Source organism: Centropristis striata, chromosome 8, assembly GCF_030273125.1.
Source record: "Centropristis striata isolate RG_2023a ecotype Rhode Island chromosome 8, C.striata_1.0, whole genome shotgun sequence".
NCBI lineage: Eukaryota > Metazoa > Chordata > Actinopteri > Perciformes > Serranidae > Centropristis > Centropristis striata.
Genome location: NC_081524.1, coordinates 13,330,846 through 13,348,402, shown reverse-complemented (window position 1 = coordinate 13,348,402; position 17,557 = coordinate 13,330,846). Strand labels below are relative to the sequence as shown.

The 17,557-nt window shown below is 39.4% G+C and overlaps 1 protein-coding gene across 2 annotated transcripts in view; it reads left to right on the top strand.

Annotated features, from left to right (window-relative positions):
* The window catches only part of adam22 (ADAM metallopeptidase domain 22), a 90,692-nt gene that overhangs the window by 16,390 nt on the left and 56,745 nt on the right, over window positions 1–17,557 (top strand). For both annotated transcript variants that reach the window (XM_059340304.1, XM_059340302.1), the window contains exons 4-5: window positions 6,550–6,616; window positions 14,616–14,698. In XM_059340304.1, coding sequence (XP_059196287.1) covers window positions 6,550–6,616; window positions 14,616–14,698 — 150 coding nt within the window. The remainder of the gene's footprint in view (window positions 1–6,549; window positions 6,617–14,615; window positions 14,699–17,557) is intronic.

Genomic DNA, 17,557 nt, shown 5'->3' with positions numbered 1-17,557 from the left:
ACTCAGTGTGTAGGATTAGTGGAGACAAAGAGAGATCCAGGAGCCGACTCTCGCTGAAGACAGGACAGAAGGAAACGCTGTTGTTCTCTCAGCAGGAAAAGATACTAATGCCTCTCTAAAGACTATTGTCTCTTATAGATTACTCCTTTTCCTCTGTCATGCTGAATAAAAAATCAATCGAAATCATGGTTTACACTCAGGAGATTAACTATTTAACCGCTGTGAAAAGTCTGATGGAGTCAGTGGATAGATGGAGAGCGAAATTTACCCGCAAACACACACATAATGATGTTAGGCCCTAAAAAATAGAATAATCTCATCAACTGAACATAAAAAGTAAAAAAGTCATGATTACTTGTTCCCAAGTGTACAGGGCTCCGATCGTCTGCCTCTGTTGATGTTTACATGGCGTGGAGTTCACTTACAATCCACATGTTGTCACGGATACAAGCACATGTTCTCCTTCGTGCCCACAGCATCCTCTACCACTGCATAATTCAGGAGTCAAACCTATTTGGCTCGTATGTTGCGTGCTAAAGACCCAACTGCATAATGGACCCATGATTGCAGAGAGCGTGAATATATGCTCTCTGCTTGATTCTTCTTGTTCTATTTGCATCAATATTTCTTGTTTGTGAGTGTCAGTATTCCCTGTGCAATAAGAGGAGGGATCCCTGCGAGTGAGCCGTTGGAATTGCATGCCTGATAAGTGATTGGAGAATGAATGAATTATAGCCTGGAGACCTTTAATGAGGCCTCAGTGGGAGGGAGGGTGGAGCTAGAGAAGGGGGTGGTGGGCAGGTGAAAGCAGCTGCAGCTTTCCCCAAAAGAGAAACCTCCACCCCCTCTTCTACTTCTCCTTTTCACATCTTGATTTCTGCTTTCCACCTTTCCATCTTGCTGCACCCCCTACCTGCCCCTCCATGTTTTCTCCAGTGCATTTATCCTGTCTCTTTCCTCAGCACTCCCCCATCCTCATTGCGGACACCTGACACAGCACATGTTCAGTCCTTTGTGTGGCGGTGCCCTTTTATTACTGGGTTAAATGGCAAAAAATCCATACATGGAGCAAGAAGTCCATTTGATGACTACAGTCCTTGTGTGCAGATGTGTGTGACATAACTCATGCATCTGATTAATTGTTTTTTTTATTTTTTATTCACGTGTGCTTTCACATGTTTGTTTTGGTTGTATTAAGAAAAACAGCTTTGAAAGCAGCTAGATTAGCCTGTGTGAAAGCAATGAAAAGCTTCCTACCCCAACACTTGTGCCAATCCACTTTCTTTCTCTCTCTCTCTTACACACACACACACACACACACACACACACACACACACACCTTTTTGTGCTGTTTTTCATCCCAGTGTCATGGCGCTGCCTGGCGACACAGATCGTGAGAGGAATTTTAGGCCGCACGGTAACTTGGTTTGTGTTTGTGCATGATTCACCTCAGGAGATCGAACTGGGTTGCCACAGCAGATGTCTTCACCCAGCAACAAAATTCTTTAAGAGGAAGTATGGAGTTTGATGTGACTGACAGCCAGACGGACTCGGTGCACTCGCTCCTTCTCACTGCGTCAGACGATTTTACCTCCTGAAGAGACCCACTTAATAAAGTTGAATAAGTCTTTTCAGAGCAGCATTTTCCCAGCTGAAGCTGCGTTAGAGCTCTTAGATTTGTGTGTGTGTGTGTGTGTGTGTGTGTGTGTGTGTGTGTGATACTGTGAGTGTGAGAGTGTGAGTGTGGGCTGACTGACATTAAAGTGTAGAGAAAGCGAGAGAGGGATGTGATTACTATGTAAATAGCTGTTCTAGGTTGGCTCTGAAATGTTGTAAGCTGGAAGCGGAGCGTTTGCGGATCCACCTCTGAAATCTCCTCCAGGCCTGATTGACAGCTGGACGCCAGCTCTCAAACAGATGTTGCCGCGGCGACGGAGCCAAGAAAACTCTCCTCCAGTACTTTCCAGTGGAAGATGAGTGAGCAGACTATTTAGTAAAGCAATGAGCTGAGTGAAGCAGAGTAACCGACACCGAATGAGACTCAAAATGAGAGATGTGGGTGCTGTTCGCTTCATGTCTGTTGCAGCTGCACATCTGGTCCGTGCTGACGCCTTTAGGAGCCAGATGCCACATAAATATGTCTGACGTGAGATAGACCACTTGTGCCACCATGAATCTTTGGTTACTTTAACCTCCAGAATGTAGAGCTGCAATGAATAGTCGACTAATGATCAGGCTGTTCTAGTAGTTATTCCTATGAAAAGATATGCACTGAATTCGGTAGCTGTCCGTTAGCGCAGCTATTCTCAACCTTGGGGTCGGGACCCCAATTGGGGTCGCGAGATGATTTCTGGGGGTCGCCAAATCATTTTGGAAGTCAGCTCTGCCACTGTGTTAAAGTGTTCATGTGTTAATGTGTTTTAGTCTTTTTGGTCATTTAATGTCTTTTTTTGATAATTTTGTGTCTTTTTTTGATAATTTTCTGGTCGATTTGTGTCTTTTTGGGTAATTTTGTTTCCTTTTTTTGTCATTTTGTGTCTTTTTTTGTCATTTTGTGTCTTTTTTGGTCATTTTGCGTCTTTTTTGGTCATTTTGTTTCCTTTTTTGGTCATTTTGTTTCTTTTTTGGGTGATCTGAACTGTGCGTGTGAGATTCTGTTCAGTGAGCGGGGGTCGTGGACAACATGGATGTTAAATAGGGGGTTGCGACTCAAAAAGGTTGAGAACTACTGCGCTAGCGCACAAACTGTGGACACATTAAGGGTGGGTGGCACCAACACAGTGTCTGTGTCCCTTTGGAAACTCCTTTACTCATGTTGTACATCACCACCTGCATCTGTTCTGTGTGTGTGTTTTTTCCTTGCCTTAAACGAGCCGTTTTGGTGCCTAAGCCTAACCAGATAGTAGCACCGTGTTCAAAACAGAGACCATAATGTAAAACAGTGACCATATTTGGTAGGGTATCATAAGAACTGTATTGAATGTGTTTACCCAAGAAATCCTACAAACCAGTTCATGAAAATACTGAAAATGATTTGCACATCAATAAATTATGAGAGTAATTTTTCATTCAAAAATTGCATAAAATGCATTTTTTCAGGCTGTCAAATATTAAGATTTCCTGCTTTTCTCTGTTTTATATCATATTAAACTAACTAGACATTGGTTTTGGACTGAGACAACAAGACATTTAAAGGGGTCACCTTGGACTTGGAGAAACTGGGATGGACGTTTTTTTTTTTTTACATTTTATAGGCCAAACACTTATAATGAGTCGATAATATATAAAATGACTGTTAGTCGTGACCCTACTTAACTGCTGCAATGATGCGATGATTCATTACATTTGCATCTATTTCTGTTTCCTCTCTTCCCTTTTTAAAAAAAAATCTTGTTTATTCTTGTTAATGAAGTCCTCAGCTGCGTTTTACAAGCCGCCTCGCTCTGATCATCATTTATGTTGAAAGTTTTCTGCATTTATGTCCTCAGAGAGAGAGATCACATGCAAACAGTGCACAAGAGCAAGTCTCTGTTTGTATTTCTGTCATGAAGCTACAAAGAGGCAAAGAGCTCACAGTTATACATTCATACATATGTGTGTACGCATGTTAACAGGAAGAGGGGAGGGTGATGAATGAGTTAGTGTGTGTGAGGGGGGGGTGTCTCTCTACATTTGTGTGTGTGTCAGTGTGGGGGGATGGGGTCGAGGCTGAGTTTGCGTCTTTGTCTGTCAAATAAATTATTTAAATCCCGCAACAATTAAAGCTGAAATCTGTTATCGGCATCCTCCATTAGAGGCTCGTGTGTCTGCCATGCTGCCTCAGTATGCTCCTCGCTTGCTCCCCCCGTCTGAGCTCAGCGTGGCGCTGGATAAAGATCACAAGCTCTGAATCTTAAACACACATCCCAGCAGAACAAAGGCTAACAGCGCGCGCCTGTGACCCAGGGACTCTCATGCACACACTGAACGTCTTCATTACAGGAGCGTGTGAATATTTTGACAGGTTTTTTTGATGCAAAAATGTTGATAAAATGTTACGTGCGTCTCGAGAGTCTTAGCGCGTTTAATTTGCAGGATGTTGTTGAACGTCTGAGGTGATGTGTGATCTGAGGGTGTGAAGTGTGTACAATGGAGGAACAGGGTTTTTCCAGGAGAGAGCGTCATGATGGTGCATGATGGGATATCTGTTAGGGCCCTGATCTCTGTATTCACACCTTGTGCTTCCCTCTTTTTAACTTTCACTGCCTCTTTCCTTCCCTCTGTCTCATTATTCCCCCCTTGACAGCCATTCTCTCCCTCTTTCCATTTTACTTCACCCTCTCTTCTCTTTGCCTGCATATTTTTTTATTGCTGTAGCAAACTGCCCATTAGTCATCGCAGAAAGCTGCCTCCTGTGTGTGTGTGTGTGCACGCTGGTGTCAGGGGTTTCAGTTGAATAATACACCCATCTTTGGAAAACTTTTGCTTTATAAAAGAAACCTCTGATAATATTTGAAATACATGTGATGTGACTGCCTTCAAAAGGAAAACCATTTCCTACCATCTGCCTTATTGTGACTCATTATAGATTTTTCTTTGCTTTCAACCGTCTGTCCTTTTGTCAAAAAATATCACTGGTTTTTGAAATGGTGGATATAAAAAATAATCTATTAATACTGTGAGCTGATACAGTGCAAATTAGCCTTATAAATTGGACATATACCTTTAAGCAGTATATAAAAATTATCCATAAATCAACACAGCATATTTTTGGGAAATGCCCTCATTTGCTTTCTTGCTGAAAAGTTGATGAGAAATTTGTACCATATCTGTATGCCAAATATGAAGCTAACATACTAAAACAACAACAAAATGCAGCTTTGTGTGGTTGTATTTGTTCTGCATAACAGTTAGACTTGCTCTGCCTTAAGCTAAAACAACAACAGTTCAAACCCCAAAACATTTAATGTACAGTAGTGTAAACAGCACATTCTGATTACTAAGAGCCTGGAACCATTAAATGTTTGCCATAATTGCTTAAAATATGACATGATTAATCCACTTTCAGAATATTTGCTCTATTTGCTGTACGTACTGTGATAGGGCTGGGCGATATGGGCAAAATCTTTTATGATATAGGTAATTTCATAACTCAATTACACTATATATATATATTTATGAACAGTATATTTTATTGTAATTAATTTAATAAATAGTGTCTCTGAAACAACCAAAATTTTTTCAATGAATTATTATTCAATTCATGCATGTTTTTCTTATCAATGTAGTTTTCATTTATATTATGTGTTTCTAAAATTTCCACTTTTATCTTAATTGATGCAGTGACTTCACACTTCCTCACCCACATTTTCCCTTTGTCACTGAACCTCAAACTGCTTGCATGACACGGGAAAATAGGCTGATTTGTTTGCTGGGTGAACAAGGTGAAACCCCACCTACTTGTCTCTTGTCTGGGTGTTGACAGTAAGTTGGAGTTGATAAATGGCTCTTTGGTTCAGTGCTGCTCGTGGTCTTTTTGGACACTGCATATTGTTTTGGTTGCAAATTTTTATGTCAATTGCTGCACAATGACTGATAAACACAGCAGTCCTGTCAGTGATTTTGCTGTTTTGGAAAGTATCAAGGCTGCTGATTCAGCACATGTAGGGAAGTAAGTTTAATCAGATAAAAAAAAAAGTTTGTTGCTGATTGTACTATTTGATTTTGCTCTCTTCTGGTGCAAGGTTGGATTTATTTGTTCTTTGCTTTGTGTATGTGTGTGGTTGTGCGTGTACAAGCCTCAGATTACTGTTGGCGTTGGCATCGTTCACAGAATGTAAATATAAAGAAATAAAAGCCAATTCCTACACTGCTCTGTATGCGTGTGTGTGTGTCCATGTTCACCTATTTGTGAGATAAGAGGCTAAAACCTTTAACGGCATTATATTTTAGAATAGGCTGAAGACGGGACAAATCCCCATTCATATGCCGCATTTCTGTGTGTGTGTGTGTGTGTGTGTGTGCGCGCACTATAGTAGCTCATACATCTCTGTCTCAGATTGGCCCCGCAGTGTGTATCTCCATTGGGATTCTTGGGTCCGGCTCTGCTGAGAAAGCACACGCAGACTGATTTCCTCTTATTTATGCCATTCTTTCTCTTCCTCGCTCTCTCAATTTATTTCCCACCTTCCTTCCTTCCAATTCTGCCTGTGTCACTTCTTTTACTTTCTGACCTTCACTTGTCCTCCATTCCTCGGATAGACACACACACACACACACACACACACACACACACACACACACACACACACACGCATACACACACACAGACATTTGCTAGAAGGCTGGATTTGTATAATTGTGTTTGTGTGAGTTTGCGTGCTGGAAATAGCCTCGTCCCTGTACGCTGGTCATAATTAGCCGGGCTGATGCTCTGAAGCTCTGTGCTGCCAAGACTGAATACAATCATCCCATAAAATACAACCCCGCCTGCATATCTGAGTGACACTTGAATAAAAATCACAAATGTTCTAACTTTAATTCTCTTTTTTCTTTCCTCTCTGTTCCCAGTGATCTGCTGTCTTCAGGCTACGTGGAGAGACATTTGTCAGAAAAAGGGAAGAGCGTCATCACCAATGTAAGATTCTGCAAATCATCCTTCCTCATGCTCAGTCACACTTTCAGTATTAGACTATTTGCAGTTTTGAATGAAAGCTACAGATTTTTTTTTTTATGGTGTTGAGGTGTTCCCGGGGGCCGTCCTAGAGCATGTCGAATGAAGAGGCCAGGCCCCAAATGATGGCAGATTTGGTGTAAAATTTACTGGGGATTTTATTAGTTATTTTACAGGGGTTCTTCTGCACATCAACAAGTTTGTTGTAGACTAAAGAATTGTAAATCCTTCAACTACACCCTAACTAACTAACTAACTAACTAACTAACTAACTAACTAACTCACTCACTCACTCACTCACTCACTCACTCACCAACCAACCAACCAACCAACCAACCAACCAACCAACCCACCCACCCACCCACCCACTCACCAACCAACCAACCCACCAACCCACCAACCCACCCACCAACCAACCAACCAACCAACCAACCAACCTACCAACCAACCAACCCACCCACCCACCCACCCACCCACCAACCAACCAACCAACCAACCAACCAACCAACCAACCAACTAACTAACTAACTAACTAACTAACTAACCAACTTACTAACATACTGACTAAAGCATAAAACTCCCTTATATTTCCAGCCCAATTAACAACAAGAGGAAAACTTTTTTCAGGATTTTTTCAGTGTGTCATAATCAAGGGCAGTGGAAGTTGGCCATGAATTTGTTACAACCTAATACACCCTACAATACTAATAATGTCTCTGATCCAACACCTGGCCTCACAGGTGCGATGACAAACTTAATAATGACGGCCATTAAACCTGGTTAAGACGTTAGTCCTTTTTTAGCATCTTGAAGAAGGGGGCCAAAAAGTCTTGTTATCACTCATATTCCAGTGTAAGTGCTCTCTTCTCTGTATAGCTTAACAAATTCTGGTTAACAGACACACTACAGCACATAACCTGTTCAGCAACTAGCTGGTGAACAAACACAAACCCAGTGGACTATTAAGCATTTTAGAGTCATGTTGGGTTAGTGGAGACCAAAAGCAGAACTAAAATGAATCAAGTTTTTCCGGTGGACAGAAGCCTTGAAGTCGACAAAAACAAATAGTTTCAGTAGGTTATTTTCAAGATACAAGTTTTTGGTCCTCACAGTAACTTCTGAGACAGCTAGTCAGTGAAAAAATTGATTCATGTGATTCCTCCCAGCGCTCCTAATAGAATTCGCAAGAACGTGCTTGAACAAAAACAACCAATCAGAGTCAGCAACATAGTACACGAAAAAACAAGAAAACTGCTTTCTCTACCTCAGAAATATAGCTTCTGTTTACCTGTAATTGTCTTTGTCGTGTACACTGTTGTTGACAAAAGATGGATAAGCTGATAATGTAAAAGCTAGAGAAAACCCCTGCAGTGATTTGCAAAAGTAAAATAAGTCAGTTGGACTGTGATGCACCATATTTGTTGTCCTAGTTTGCATATAGACATTCATTCACAATGCACAGACCTGATAAAACCATCACTTATACCAGGTGTTAATGTAAATACATATCCACATGCAGATCCCATGTTTGTATCAGGTATATAACAATGCATTGTTCAGGTCACCGAGGTCAGAGATGAACCGTGCTGCGGTGGCTCTGACTCCAAGTCGCAGAAGAATCGACTGAATCGGCTCTACTTAATATTTGTTCTCAGCTGTTTGTGTTGTACAGCTGCAGTTTCCTGCAGACCCCACAGGTTCTTCTCCCTCCCTGAGCCTTTTTATTGGTAAATCAATGTGTTACTTTGCACGCGCAGAGAAATCACAGCCCAGCCAGCCAGCCAGCCAGCCAGCTATTCTTTGTTCAGCTTAGATTTCAGAGGACCAAAGTGGCCCAAACCTTCAACCAACATGAAATTAAGATTGCTGTGATAATCCTCTGAAATCTAGACTTCAGTTACAGGACACCCACCGAGGCGTCACATAAGTGGGGGATTATAATGGTCAGGATTTATCCAGCTAAGCAGCAGATTAGTGAGATATAAGACACTTTATAGAAAATGATCCAAATTATTACACCACATATTGTGTGATATAGTCACTTGTAATTATGGAACCTATTATGAAGCGATCCCTCTGTAAATTAATTCACCTTGTAGATGAATATCCAGAACAAACTCGGTCCGCAGATTACTTTTCCGTGCTTTTCTTTTATTAAGATAGGCAAGAACAAGAGGCTCTTTGCCTGTTTACTAATGGCTGCTGTTCAGGAGGGTTAATATGAGACAAGCTGCTGTTTGTTACTCTGCTCACTGTAGAGGTCAAAAGCCTTTGTAACACAGCAGCTGTTCTCATAGGTCTACTTCAGAATCCTTGTTTTTTGATGTAGTACATATGTAATACAGGTACTTCACACAGCACTGCTAAATGTGGTTCTTTGTTTTCAAACCACAGAATTTTAGAATGTATTACAATTAATGAAATTCCTGAGAAATCAAGGTATTTCATTCACATGCTAACTTACTTTCTGGTTTACAAATTAATTCCTATACACATTAATAAGCAGAGATGTTAAAAAAAATGTAAATGTGAAGGAGTAAGCATAAAAGCTAATTTGCATCCGTAGTCCCAAAACAGATGAGCAAAAACAAAGCGAAAACAATAAAAGAGACGTAGGAATAGAGTCCACGCTGCCAGTGAACCAGATGAAGTGAGGATAAAGGTGAGGCTAATAAGTATTTTTCCTGACTGCTTATCAGCCAGAAAGTTTAGAAAAACAAGTCCAAATTGACTTGGTTCAAGTTAAAGCACAATAAGACCGTTAACTTGAATGAGCTGGTATCTAAAAGTGGCAATGCAACATATAGTCATGGAAAAAGACCACCCTTGTTTTCTTCAATTTCTTGTTCATTTTAATGCCTGGTACAGCTAAAGGTACATTTGTTTGGACAAATATAATGATAACAACATAAATAGTTCATAAGAGTTTAATTTAAGAGTTGATATCTAGACATTTTCCATGGTTTTGTTGATAAGTCATTATCAAGAAACCATGGAAAAAGGCTTTAGTTGTACCAGAGACTTAAAATGAACAATACATTGAAGAAAGGTGGTCTTATATTTTTTTTCCATGACTGTATATTGCTTCCTTAGGAATGAATGACTCCCTTTACCCCTGTGACATATAGTTAAAATTTAAATAAGTAAAATTTTTGTTAACAGATCATGAATGTCCATTTTATTTATTGTTTCGGTTTGTGGTTTTATTTTATTTATGTTTTATTTATTTACGTTATTTTTTTCTGAATATTCTTAAGAATTAAAGGTTTATTGCCCTTTAAAAGGTTTTACTAAGTGGCATAAAATGGTCTCAAAATTACACAATCGTTTTTTTGCAGTTATTTCTACGACAGAATATCATCCTACAAAAGTAGCCGTATAGTGACAGGGCTCTGTGTGATGTCCTCATTCCTCTTCTTTATCTAATTAGCAAACTTTTAGTGACATTCAGAGGGCAGAGTGTCCTACTTGTTTACCAAATGTCTGACCTCGACCTTTTCATTGTGCATTGTGTTGTCCAGATTACATGATTAATTACTCTTATATGAGGCTAAGGAGATCACAGCAACACACACACACACACACACACGCACACACACTGAGGATGTACCCATGGCGCTGGGTTTTGGGTGTTTCTTGCTTTGATGAGAAGTGGAGCAGAAGGTTCAGGGCGACAGGGGGAGGAGAGACGCTGGGATAGTGGAGCACAGCACCACTTATAAATAGCCCTCACTGTCTCTTCATCTCAAACTCCCTCTATGTGTCTTTAACCAACCTCTCTCTCTCTCTCTCTCTCACAATCTGTAGCTCTATGTAGGTTTATCTACCTAACTTACACAACTTCCTTTGCTGCAGTCCATTCACATGTTTCCTCTCTCTGTCTGTTTGTTCCCTCTTTGTTCCTTTTTTTTTGCCAATAATGCACTGTTGCTAACTCCAGTGAAATTTGTCATATTTGTCAGTTTTGGCCATTTTGGATGTGGAAATTGAGACAGAAATTATAGCAAAGTGTGACATCTGGACTGTGAGAGAGCAGAGAACTGCAACACTTAAGAATAAGAAAATAAACAACAAAAATCTCAGCATGACTGATGCATTTATTCATTTATTATCCGTAACCGCTTATCCTAATGAAGGTCTTTACAGCTGACATTGGGCGAAAGACAAGGTTTACCCTGGAAATGTCTCATCACAATCACAGGCTAATACATAAAGACAGGCAACATGCTCACATTCACACCTTCAAATCCCCAATAAATCAAACCTGCATGTGTTTGGATTAAGGGAGGAAGCAGAAGAACCCCCAGCAATCTACGCTACCACAGGGAGAACAAACTTCACACAGAAGGGGCCGGACTCAAACCCTCCTTGGGGGCGGTTAAGGATAATAAATCAATAGTGACATTTACTAAAATAAAAATCTTCAAGATTATTACTTTTAAGCTCACTAATTAACACATTATATCTCCTTCCTTATGATCCACACAACAACAACAGTGATCACAGTAACGTAATAATTAGTGAGCTTTAGAGGGGCTAGTAGGTGCATTTTGTCACCTTTGCACAAATCAGCTATTTCAACCTGTTAACAGTCTTTATAGTAGGCTAAGCTAAGCTAACCACAGCATACAATAGTATATGCTTGGGTTGATTGGCCGTCCTTAGCCGCTCACAGGTTTACTCACTGGCATTGTTTCATTTATAAGGCCATTCTGGGTTTACTCCCCACATACCTGTGTGACTACATTATCAGGACCCATAGCACCTACAGTCTTCGTTCCAACGACACATAGCCTACCGGTTGACTGTTCCCAAAGTCCGCACCGTACTCTGTAAACAGGCTTTTATGTATCGGGCTCCCTCATCCTGGAATCTGCTCCAGAGCAGTCTCAATCTGATGTCATGATCTTGAACTGTCCATGCCTATCTTACTGTGTTGTCTGGCTTGCTTGTATTTTACTGTACGTCCATGTTTTATTGTCTGTTCTTGTCATAATGCACTGTCTGTCTTATTGTTGTAACTTTTAACCCTGCTGCTATCTTGGCCAGGCTTCCCCTGAAAAAGAGGTTTTTGTGTCTCAGTGGGACCGACCTGGTTAAGTAAAGGTTAAATTAAAATATATAATATTATATACTAACCCTAACCATAACCCTATTTATATATATATATATATATATAATATAATAAAAAAAAAATAAAAAAAAATGTAGACACTATGTGCTGGCAAGTTTATAGCAGTTTGAGAGAAGGCCCTTTTCCTGTTTTTTGCATGACAATATTCCCATGAAAAAGCCTCAAAGTCCATGAAAAAATGCTTTTCCCTGTTTTGAGCGGAAGAATTCGGCCGGCCTGCACGGAGCCCTCTTACCCATCCCACACTCTTGAGAGGAATTGGAACCAGGCCTTATTGCACAACATTACTGACACTCTTGTGGCAGAATGGAAGCAAATTCCTGTTCCATAATTTCGTGGAAAGCCTTCATCATAAATCCTGTAGTTCAGGTTTTCACATACTTGTGGTCATGTTTTTCTACAACCACAACATATGCATACATGCACACAAACCCATAAGACGGGCTTGGATAGGGGTGGAGTCCACAGAGAGAGCTAAAGGTAGATGTGGACGTAGCGCTGCTTAGCTGTTCACGGCATCAGACTGTAGAGCAGAAATTGATCCTCTGATAAAAGCTGCGTTTCCTCAGGGAGACCAGCTTCCTGCCTAATGGCTGTTAGGCAGCAAGAAATGGACAAGGAAGAGAGGGCCTGCAGAGCACTTAGACACTTAGACATCATGCACGTCTATAGAAAATAAATGTGTGTTTACGCTCGCAGAGGGAGGAAGAAATGTACATCACACACATATAGACAAATGGAGATAGAGGGTGAAGACAGAGACAATGAGTGGTTGATGGCGAGTTGTGTAAAAAGATGGAAAAACTTTTACAAGTGACCGATGTTGTGGCCATAGATGGTTTACTGAACAGGCTGGCACAAGCCCAGGGGCCCAAAGTGTAAGGACTCACTCAAAGAGACATGTAGCAACCAGGAGGAGACTCAAAAATAACCACAGACGTCTTAATTGACTACAAAGTCACACAAAAAGACTAAAAAGAGACCAAAAAAGAGAAGAGAGAGAGACAAAGAAATCACAGTGACTATGAAAAGGGCCAAACCAGCCACAGAGAGACACAAAACAACTACAGAGGTAAAAAAAACTGCAAAAAGGGCCAGAAAAACCCTTAAAAATGTGCCAAAGGGTTTAAAGTGACACAAAACCACTTCAAAGAGATGCAAAATGAGCAAAAACAGACACAAAATCATGGAGAGATGTGTAATGACTCCAAAGAGACACAAAACAACAACAACAAAATGCTGAATAACTATAAAGTGTGTTTTGCCCCAACATAGGAAAGTTGGTGGGGCTTTAAAACAAGTCCTCCAAACTGTACGACCTCATGTGTTATTTGTTCCTACCATCCAATACGACCCACAGGAATGTTTTCTAAAAGCAGCTCCCTCAGCAGTGATCAACATGTTCTCATACCTAAACATAACGTGTGAAATGGTTGCAGTTTTGGTAGTTTTAGGTAACAAAACTTCTTCCCTAAGGTTTAGGCAAAAAAAAAAGACATGGTAAGTAGTTATAAAAGATAGATCAAACAAGTTAAATATATGCATGGTACTGCTAGAACTGAGGATGTAGCTGATGTAACTTGCAAAAAGTAGGTAGTTATGAATGTAATGTAAAGAATTTGTGTTACTTCAAATAACATCATTGACTTTCTTGTTCATTTTATGCCTGGTACAAATAAAGGTACATTTGTTTGGACAAATATAATCATAACAACAAAAATAGCTCATAAGAGTTAAATTTAAGAGCTGATATCTAGACATTTTCCATGGTTTTCTTGATAATGATTTGGTTATTATCAAGAAAACCACCAAAAACTTTCTTTTTCTCTTTGCTTTCACACCCTGTAACGTCATTTCCACCGTTTAGAGGGTTTGGTGAACCACAAACATAACCATGGATCATGATAAGCAAATGTACAAATGACACATGGGTGTGTATTTCGGGGGAGGAAAGTCTCTGCATTTTGCATGTTTGTGCTTTTTCTCATAGTCCGTCCATTGCTTTGGCTTCCTATTGTTAGTAGAAGTTATGATGGAGGACGGAGAAGTCACGGAGCAGTTAACACACAGATGGCTGGAAGTGAATGGGTTAAGCTCAAAGTGCAAACTACTTCACTACATCATCATACATCACTGGTTTGCAAATTAATTCTGTGTGACTGATCGCTCTGAACTAATTTCCAAATAGAACGTGCTAATGAAAGCAGCAAGAGAAATCTTTCATTCTCTCCATTTGAGAGTTTGAGACCAGTGGCGGTTCTACACAGGGGCCTCCAGGGGCCACTGCCCCTGTGAAGAAGTCCTTGGCCCCTGCTGTGGCCCCTGTGTCAAATTAATAATAAAAAGATAAATTATAACGATGAACGATGGAACAATTCTGACCAATTTTTTGTTCAAACAATATCTCATTGTGCAGAAAAAGGAACCCAGAATGTGTACATTGTATGATAGTTTAATTGTGCAATAAAAGCTTGTATTATCTATATAAAAGATCATTCTCACTGTACTGCGCTTTCAAAATAAAAAACAAGTAATTGTGCACAAAAATGAGAAATGTCATTGTCGTACAAAAATAACTGTCTCATTGTTTCAACCAGTGTATTTGTATCTTCCAAATATAATTAAATTTGATTTTTAAATAAGCTAAAATAAAGGTTTTGAATGCTTAAATATCATCTTTGCCATTTTTTAATGTGCCCCTCTGATTAAACACTGGCCCCTCCTTGGCCCCCACAGTAAAACTGGTCTAGAACCGCCACTGTTTGAGACATTTAAGGAGGTGACCATGTGCACGATCTTAATCTGTGAGTGTTTGTGTTTCTCTCACAGGGAGGCGAGCACTGCTACTACCAGGGGAAGGTCAGAGACATCCCTCACTCCTTTGTGGCCGTCTCCACCTGTCACGGATTGCAGTAAGTACAGATATTATGTGACTTTATATGTGTGTGTTTCTCGGAAAACATTGCAGCCTCCGTGTGTCCAGGTCCTCGCCATGCTCCCATTCATCCATTAGGTCAATGTAATTAGTTTTAGCCGGCCCTTGTCTGTCTCTCTGCATTTCTTGTTACACAGGTTATCATTCACACAGACAGGTGCTGCTCAGATGTCTTCTCTTCTCTTCTCCACGTTGGTATTTTTAGAGTTTGTGCTCCAAAGCAGAGAGACGGGTCAGAAACAAGTCCTGCAGGGAGAAATGCGTGCACACTGCATATGAGATTGTGTAGTATGTGTCATGGTATTTGTATTTGTAGAGACGAGAGGCAAAAATATATTCTCTGGTGCCGAATGTTTAATGTGCGGACAATACAACACCTACGAATAATCACTTATTACACATGCGCATGTATTACAGTTTTTCACAGTTGCTTCTACACATTCCCTGAAAGGAAAACGTATTTTACCAAAACTGTGAACATGAGACAAAAAAAAAACCCTCACAGACCCTTAACACACTATACAGTATATTTTGCACTTGCTGTTTCTTTACATTAATTATTTAGATGTCTTTAAAACTAATTGCAAAAAGAGAAAAAAATAAATCCTAATTTAAATCTCCATCTGTAAACAACAAAGGAAAAGCTATTAGAAGAAGGTCTGATCTGCTGCTTATTCATTTACAGGAATCCTTGTATTTATTTTTAGTATTTTTATTTATTTATTCTTTTTTTTTTTTAAATCTAAAACGGACCATTTACAGCTTATAACATAAATGTCTTCATTTGATGTACTGTACCAGTTTGTAGCTTCAAGCGTATTCACATCTGCAGTCCCTCTGCAGGACACAACAACACAACAACAAACAGACTAATAATACACAATGTATGCTTGTCAAATGAATAAAAACAAGTCAAGTAGACAGTAAGTCATGCTGTTTTCCATTATATTTGTTGGTTGTAATGGCTGGACATTTTCATATTGAATAGTAATGACTTCTGAGAGAAAACAGAGAGGTAAGTGTGATACATAGAACAGCTTTGTAATCATCTAAAGTAGAGTTTGGTTGCAAATGTCAAGCTTCCCTCCACTCAAAAATGTATTTTTCATACATTTATGTCCCCTTAGGTGCCTGACCTTAACTATACTGACTTATATCTGTGCAAACGTTGTCATTGATGAGGTGTTTTCACATTCCACTGGGGGAAATCTCTGTGCACATCCTAAAATCTGAGATTCAAACGTACCCTGGCACGCTAGATTTGGCACATTATTTCAACTGCCAGAACTAATCGCTGTTTCATATGCTAAAGCTGGACAAGAGAGAGCAAAAACACACTGTATGATTGTAGCAGATATTATTGTATGTTTTACAACTGCTAATGCTGTTAGCCACTATCTCTTACAAGCTAACAAACAATATAAAACATGCTCACTACACTGCAAAAAAGCCAACTTGTATTTTTTGGCCTAAAACAGTGATTTAAGTTGGTAAAACTTGGAAATATAAATTATGGACATTTAGGGCAATAATGTAAGTTAGCACAACAAAGCAAGACAGTTGTCTGTTCAAAAACAAGTTGGTGAGTTGTTGTTACTTATATCTTTAAGTTGGGGTTCACAACAAGGGACAATAGTTCTGCTAACTCTTATTTCTGTGTTGTGAAATTCGGTCATTACCGAAAGCTAGCGGCTAACTGATGCTAGCGGCTAACTGATGCTAGTGGCAAACTGATGCTAGCGGCTAACTGATGCTAGAGGCGCTGCTTGTTACAGCTACAAGAGTAGCCATTAGCAAACTCAAAAACAAAACTTAAAATATTTAGTTTAATTGTCCAACCCAAAAGTTTGTTGCCTTGAAATTTTGAGTTCACCCAACTTTTCTTTTTTTGCAGTGTAGCCTACAGTCATTATCATCTGACATGTCTGCTCGTTACAGATTTTGTTCCGACAACCCATCTGAGTGTGGAGACTCAAAAATGTATAGCTGAATCACTCCGATGTTTCCTCCAGAAACTATTAAACTAAGCACAAACTATTGCTACAGATTGTACACAAGCTTGTCAGCTCTGCTCTGCTACAGGTCAACCTATAGCACAAAAAGAGATGATAGGTGGGCCACAAGGCCAGATCTAAACATTCTCAGAAAGAAAAAGACAGAATAAATGTGCCCCCAGCTCCTTTTCATACATACATTTTAAATACTTTATATGTGTGAAAACCATAAACAAAATACACTGTTGTTCATAAAGTTGAAATAAAATATATTTTTTTACCTCTTTCCATGAAATGATTATAATAATGTTGTTTATTCTTAACAGATAAAGTGTTTATCTTCTCAAAACTTTATTAATCAGTCTCTTCAGAACATATCACAATAAAAATGAAACCACAATTAACAGAGGATTGTGTCTGAAAAACAAAATTATTCAACCAATATGAGTATTTTTACATGCTTTAAAATGTGTCTGAAGGGGGACTCTAAGATTTGATGTACAAAGAATCTAATCTAAGCTTCATTAAATATTTCATGAGTTAATTACCCCACACATCACTTCTCTGCCTTTTAATTGTTTCTGAAGAAAATAATTAATTATTCCCGATCCATTACGCCTCATCAAAGCTTAATTCAAAATAAATTATATCTTTCTTTCAACATAACTTCAGTCTAAATAAACCAAATAATCAGTACAGGGAAGTAAATACATTTAATTAAGGAAAGTGGGTGAAATCAGACTGATATTTGCTGAATAAGCTAAACTGAGCTCGGGCTTTTAATAACGTTTGCATATTTCATGTGATTGTGGCAACATGTTGGGAAATGTGTCAGCACAGCA